This window comes from Cryptomeria japonica, chromosome 3, assembly GCF_030272615.1.
Source record: "Cryptomeria japonica chromosome 3, Sugi_1.0, whole genome shotgun sequence".
NCBI lineage: Eukaryota > Viridiplantae > Streptophyta > Pinopsida > Cupressales > Cupressaceae > Cryptomeria > Cryptomeria japonica.
In genome coordinates this window covers 808,274,315-808,281,690 of record NC_081407.1, presented here as the reverse complement: position 1 = coordinate 808,281,690, position 7,376 = coordinate 808,274,315, and the positions used below count along the sequence as shown (strand labels likewise).

At 38.0% G+C, this 7,376-nt stretch overlaps 1 protein-coding gene across 1 annotated transcript; it reads right to left on the bottom strand.

Annotated features, from left to right (window-relative positions):
• Positions 1-1,280: 1,280 nt before the first annotated feature.
• On the bottom strand, positions 1,281-4,219 carry LOC131054379 (uncharacterized). The gene is made up of 3 exons (XM_057988883.2): positions 3,778-4,219; positions 3,195-3,696; positions 1,281-1,491 (listed from the first exon to the last, which is right to left on the bottom strand). The coding sequence occupies exons 1-3, from the start codon at positions 4,217-4,219 to the stop codon at positions 1,281-1,283; spliced, it is 1,155 nt and encodes a 384-aa protein (XP_057844866.2).
• Positions 4,220-7,376: the final 3,157 nt, after the last annotated feature.

Genomic DNA, 7,376 nt, shown 5'->3' with positions numbered 1-7,376 from the left:
GCTTACTCCTGGAAGCTTATAAACAAATAGGGGTAAGTAGCTCTAAGTCTACCCAAATCCTCCCATGTAGCTGAAGTTTCATCATTTGGGTCCCATTGGACCCTTGCCTACTCTATGGTGCACCCCCTGAGGGTCAGTGTCCGCTGCTATAGTATACGTACTGGCTCCAAAGCCACCTGCCCGTCCGCGACCTGTAAAGAAGTCCAATCCAATACATGTGTCAAATCTAGAATATATTTTCTAAGAACAGAAACATGAAATACGTCATGAATACGTGCAAGGCTAGGCAGCAGGGCGAGTCGATAAGCAACTGGTCGTATCCTCTCCAGGATCTCAAATGGACCTACAAATCTAGGTGCCAGCTTAGAACCTTTTCCATAATGAATTGGGCTCTTACGAGGGCGGACCCTCAAAAATACCCTATCACCAACTACGAATTGCCTATCAACCCTATGAGCATCTGCATACTTCTTCTGTCTATCTTGTGTAGTTGCCAAATGTTCTCTGATACCCTGAACCTGTACTTCCATATCCTGTAACATTTCTGATCCAAGAAGTGTCCTATCATCCAATCTATCCCAACTCAAGGGTGTGCGACAAGGTCTACCATACAAGGCCTGATACGGTGACATGCTGATGGAACTGTGATACCCATTGTTATATGCAAACTCGACTAGATACAAGTAATCCTCCCAAGCGGACTGTCGATCCATCACATACATCCTCAACATGTCCTCCAAAATTTGATTAACTCGCTCTGTCTGACCATCAGTCTCGGGATGGTAAGCAGTATTATAGTTTAGCTGAGTCCCTAAATCATGTTGCAAGGCTGTCCAAAAAGACGAAGTGAACACTGGATCCCGATCTGAAATAATCTTACGTGGAATTCCATGTAATCTAACAATGTCTCTGACAAAAATTTGTGCTAGTGAAGATGTTGTATATGAAGATCTAAGAGGAGAAAAATGAACGACCTTAGTCAACCGATCGACGGTAACCATAATGGCATCATGACGTCGCGAAGATGTAGGCAAGCCAACTATGAAATCCATAGAAATGATGTCCCATTTCCATTCTGGAACTGCATGGGACTGTAAATATCCTGCTGGATGTTGGTGCTCTGCCTTCACCCTTTGACACTCAAGGCAACAAGATACAAAGTCTGCTATGTCTCTCCTCAAACCTGCCCAATAGTAGAGTTTCCTCAAATCTGCATGCATCTTCTTGACACCAAGATGTGCCGAGTAAGGTGCACGATGGGCTTCCACTAAAATTAACCTTCAAAGTCCATCAGAGGGTGGAACATAAATACGTCCCATACACCTAAGAAGACCATCAATATCCATTGTATATCCAGTATATCTACCTTCTAGCGTTCTGCCTGAAGCAATCTCTGATCGGACCTCTTGATACCAGTCATCTAATGGGAGTGCATTAAGTATCTTACTCTTCAAATCAACTTCAACTATTATTGTTGATATCTCATGCCTCCTACAGCTCAAGGCATTTGCAACTATATTTTATTTTCCTTGAATGTATTTTACTTCAAAATCATATTCACACAAAAATTCCATCTACCTGCACTGCCTAGCATTGAGATTAGGCTGAGTAAATATGTACTGAAGGCTACGGTGATTTGTATGGAGTTCAAATCGATGTCCTAACAATAAATGTCTCCATCGGTTCAAGGCATTAATTACAACCGCTAACTCTAAATCATGAGTAGGATAGTTGAGTTCATGGTTTTTCAACTTCCTAGACTCATAAGCAATAACTCTACCTTCCTGCATTAATACTGCCCTTATGCCTTCCAAGGAAGCGTCTGTGCAGACCAAAAAATCTTCTGAGGGGTTAGGTATTGCCAAAATTGGAGCACTGGTTAGCTTCTCCTTTAAACATTTAAAGCTTCTTCACATTTTTCGGTCCAAATAAACTTCTTCCCCTTCCTCTGCAAGGAAGTGATAGGATGAGCTATCTTGGAAAAACCCATAACAAAACGTCGATAATAGCCAGCTAGGCCCATGAAACTACAAACTTCTAAGACATTAGTGGGTGTTGGCCATTCTACTATGGCTTGAATCTTTGTTGGGTCCACAGATATTCCTTCCCCTGAGATAACGTGACCAAGATACTTAACTTCAGTTTGAAAGAACTCACATTTCTCAACATTAGCATATAACTGATTTTCTCGTAGGCATTGTAACACTTGGCGTAGATGTTGTTCATGCTCTTCCATTGTTTTTTAGTACACCAATATATCATCTAAGAAAACTATCACAAACTTATCCAATTAAGTTCTAAATACTCCATTCATAAGGCTTATGAATACTGAAGGAGCATTAGTTAGACCAAAAGGCACCACAGTGAATTCATAGTGGCCATATCAAGTATGGAAGGTTGTACGATAGATGTTGGTCTCAAGGATCCTTAGCTGGTGGTATCCTGACTTAAGGTCAATTTTGGAAAATACCTTTGCCCCTTTCATCTAATCAAACAAGTCATCAATACGGGGTAGTGGGTATCGATTCTTAATGGTAACTTTATTGAGTTGTCGATAGTCAATACAAAGCCTGAGAGAACCATCCTTCTTCTTCACAAAAATCACTGGAGCACCCCATGGTGATACACTCGGCCTGATAAAACCCTTTTCCAATAGTTCCTCTAATTGTAACTTTAACTCACTTAGTTCCTGAGTAGTCATGCACTATGGAGCTTTGGAGATGGGTTCCGCTCCTGGTACCAAGTCTATACAAAAATCAATATCCCTTTTTGGAGGCATTCCTAGGATTTCCTTAGGAAATACATCAACAAACTCTTGAAGCAAGGGGTGATCAAGTGTTACTTCCTTACTTTCCTCTTCATCAAGATCATTAACTAAGACTGCAAAAAGTTGACATCCCTTTCGCATACATCGCTTGAGTTGCATTGCAGATATCATACGGAGAGATATGGGTTGTTGAATACCTACTATCACTCTATGCTCACCAGAATCATCAATACAATATATAGTTTTCTTTCTGCACTCTATGTTGGATTCATGCTCTTCTATCCAATCTATACCTAAAACAACCCCATAAGAGCCAAGAGGGATTACATGAAGGTCTACCTTTGTAGTGAAGGGTCCTAATCCCAATTCACATTCTTGGACACATAAATCTGTGCTCATTTTGGTCCCAGAGGCTAGTTCTACCTACCACTTAACTCCTTGCCCTTTTGCCACTAGCCCACACTTTTCTACTAAGGATGGAGATATGAAGGAATCAATTGCTCCAGAATCAAATAAAATAGATATAGTTTTACCCTTTAACGAACTTGTGGTTTCAATAATTGTGCCTTGGTGATCAGTTTGCTTTTGCTCTATTTCGGCAAATATTCTATGGGACTGGCTTGCATTTCCTACTATGGGTTCGGAGGCTGCCTGATTCTGGTTTGCGAGGGACTTGGTGCGTTGAGGACAATGTACTGCAATATGCCCATGCTGCCCGCAAGAATAACAACCCGTGTTTCTCACAAAATTTCTTGTAGATGGTGCACTCGATTGCTGGTAACTCCCTTTATTAATGTTCTGAGAATTTTGGGATGGTTGAGGGGTATACTTCTGCTGGGTGCGAGAATTACCATGATTTTGTTGGTATTGAAATTTTCTACCACTCTGATTGTAATTCTGGGACTTTTTCTTGTGTGAGAAATGTCCTCCTTTGAGAGTTGATTGTTGATTCTTAGAGCCTGACGTCCCTTGTTATTGGTTCCCCTTAGAGATGGCCCCAACACTATTACCTCGATTGTCGGAATGGCCTCCTAAACTCAAATTAACATTCCTCTCCACTAGAAAGGCTTTGGCTATTGCATCTCGAAGACTCTTTGGTTCAAAGACCGCTACATCCCCAAAAATATGGCCATTGAATCCCCTAATAAAATGTTGCACCAACATAGGTCCATCCTCCTTGTAACCTGAGAAGGGCTTAAGTTCATAGAACTTTCGCTCATAATCTTCAACCAACATGTTGTTTTGCTTTAGGTGATGGAGTTCTTCTGCTCTACCTTGTCTCCATTGATCTGACATGAATCTATCTTTAAAGCTTTCTAAAAATAATTCCCAAGAAATGGTGTCTATGCTAACCTGGAGTTTTTCTTCCTCCATTCGCCACCATGTTGAAGCAAACTTTCTTAAGTGCATAATGGCACATCTAGCTTTAACATTGCTACTAAAAGGGTGCATGGTGAAACATCTTTAAAGATCAAATAACCAAGTTTCTGCCATAGATCCCCCCTCATTGCCAAAGAAAAGAGGTATCTTAGCCCTAAGTAAATCCCTCTTGTGAGCAATAGAATCACTATCTGGTCTCCTTGTCTCTCTCCTGTGGCTCCTATCTCTTTCCCTGTCATGATGTTGAGAGTTATTTCCTTCCTCATGGTTTTCTTTATTTTCAATTGTATCTAACCTCTGTAGGATCTCCCCCATCATGCGCCTCAATTGAACCCATTCAGATTCATTATTTTGACTTGCATCTCTCTCTTCCCTATGGGTATCTTGGGATTGTTCTCCCTCATGGTTCCCTTGGAAACTCTCTTGTTGAGACCTAGAGGCAGAGTTTCGGTTTCCATCCCTAGTTGCTCTACGAGTAACAAGGGCCATCTCGGAGACTAACACAACATAAGAAAGGATATATATAGATGCAAAATATAATCTAACTAAGCATAATAGACCCTAGAGTTCCCAGTGTAGCAACCTAGGGCTCTGATACCAAATTGTCATGCCCCGCCAAGGAACCCAGTAGGACAAGAACAAAAGTTCCAAAATATGCTACAATATATATTTTTTAATATAAAATACATCTACCACCTCTAGAAAGTAAACATACTTAATGCCCTTACAAGTTCCCTTTAATGTTCATCAACATAATTGAAAGATATAACCGTTTAACACATAACATAATGTGCATAAAATAAACATACAATTATCTTCTTAATTATGAGCATGATATAATAATTCACAACACATTAACTTTACTACCTATTGAATATGCTACAAAGCTTTTATCATTTCACTTGAGACCAAAGTAAAAGTACATAACAATCCCATTTCCCATAATCCCATTCCCACTATAGAATGAATACTATCCTTTGCATCATTTTCCCCTTGATTATTATTTACAACATCCATACAATTAATACTTTTCATTTGATAACAACATATATAATAATGCAATTGCAATTTCTATTAATGCCTTCTACTCAATTTTCATAATAACACAATAAGATCATAAAGGGATAGATTAGGAAGGGTAACATAACTTTTAAAAACATTGTTTCAAATACAAAGTAATCATCCCTTATCATAGTTCCTATAAACTACCCTCCCTTTTATAATGCTTTTCATAAAATTACATGTTTATTATAAGGCCATTCATGGCTTACAAATAATATTTACAATATTTGAATGTACTAGCTCAAAAGAAAGGTTTTCAACATCTTCAATCAAGGATCAAGAAGCATCATCAAAAGAGATCACGAACACACCTCGAAAAAAATATTTACCACCCAACCACGTGGAACCACAAAGGTCCACTCCCCCGTGCTAGAAGATAAAACCAAGGTCCACGCAAGTACTAGGGCAATACTAAGGCCATGAGACATGTTTCCCCAAAACAATAAACAAGAACCACATATCACATAACAACATCAAATAACATCACGAGAGAGAGAGACAGAACCAGAACACCTACTAGGTGGGTGTCATCACACAACCTTAATGTTGGGATCCACCCTGCCTACCATGTACCGCGGTCCCCTCTCAAAAGGATCCACCCAGCCTGTAACAATGGTCGCGGTACTCCAACAGGCCTATATGGACTAAAATAATCATTTATCTTGTATTAGTGTGTTATATCCCAACCCAACCCAAGTTCATTTTTAAAAAGGTTATCACTTGAATTAAACCCACTCATAGGATCTCCTAGAAACCACTTTGGGTCCTGGCAACCTATAGTGAGCCACCCACCTAGGGTATCTAGTTACCCTACTCAAAACATTTATCAAATAAAAATAAAAATAATTCATCTCACACAATAAGCATATAAGTTCAAGTACTCTCCCATGTACTCCAACCATAAGGATGAGTTTGACCCATATCCCTAAGCCACAATCAAGCATGAAAAGGAGGTGGCCAATACATAACATATATAAAACATTTTATTTTATTTTTATCATGAACACCTCACATACATGAATTAGAGTCTTTAAAATAGAGGTACCTACCATAGAAAGCACCCAAACCCCTAAGAAGGAAAATCAACCCAAATAACAACTCAAAAACCTATTAAAATTGAACCATGTTTCTTGTTGTTTAATAGATATTTATCTTGATAAATGGTTTGAGTGAAGACTGAAATATATTTGAGAAAATAGTATAATGATTTATATTTAATTTTAGCCTCAACCAAAGATTATAATAAAAGTTTAAATAAATTTTATTAAAACTATTTAAACCCCTCTTTGATAGAGTTGAGTAAAAGAGTATGTTCATAAATTAGTTTTAAATCATTAAAAGATGATGGATTATTATAATATTTGGAGTTTTATTTCATATCCAATTATTTTTTTAATCATTTGGTTTTAGTTTGAGGAAGATATTTGATGCCCTAGTGACACAAACAATGAATGATTTTTAGTTTTGATTGACTAGAAAATTAGTCTCGGGACAGGGAACATAACTTTCAAACTAACCGTTGGATTTTCCTAAATTTTTAATATGCTTTATTATGCCTAGATTTCTACGTTTTCACCGAAAGCGATTTGACAAATAATATCCGTAGTGAAAATTATGAATAACAGAATCAGAACTAGCAAAACTGGGACAATTAAAAATTATAAAAATAAAACTAAAACAAATACAAGAGTTATTACTCCCAACATGACACTCATTTTCTCCAGGTTGAATTTCCCAACCAAGCATATCCCTTACACAAACAAAGAAAGAAGTAGAAGAAAGTATTTCAAGAATAACACTCAGATTTTTAAATTTAAATTTTCATCTAATATTTATTTAAATTATGCAAGCATAGCACAAGCAAGCCACATGGATTCTTCCTGGAATGAGGCCCACCTTGGTTCCTGCGGAGAAAATCCTTTGAGAAAGAACAAGCAAAAATCCAACCTCTTCCTGTGCAAATCTCTCTTTCTGCTCCTAAACCTTCAAATTCTTTCTGATTACCTTCCCGGAAAATACCAACCCCCTTCTCCAAAATACAAACTTCAATAAATAATACCAACTTGTATAGTTGGAGAGGTTGTTTTACGGGGAGCAACCGTTCCAACCTCTATGGTTGGTATTATTTATTAACACTAACTATAATAGTTTATTTAAAATTTAATAG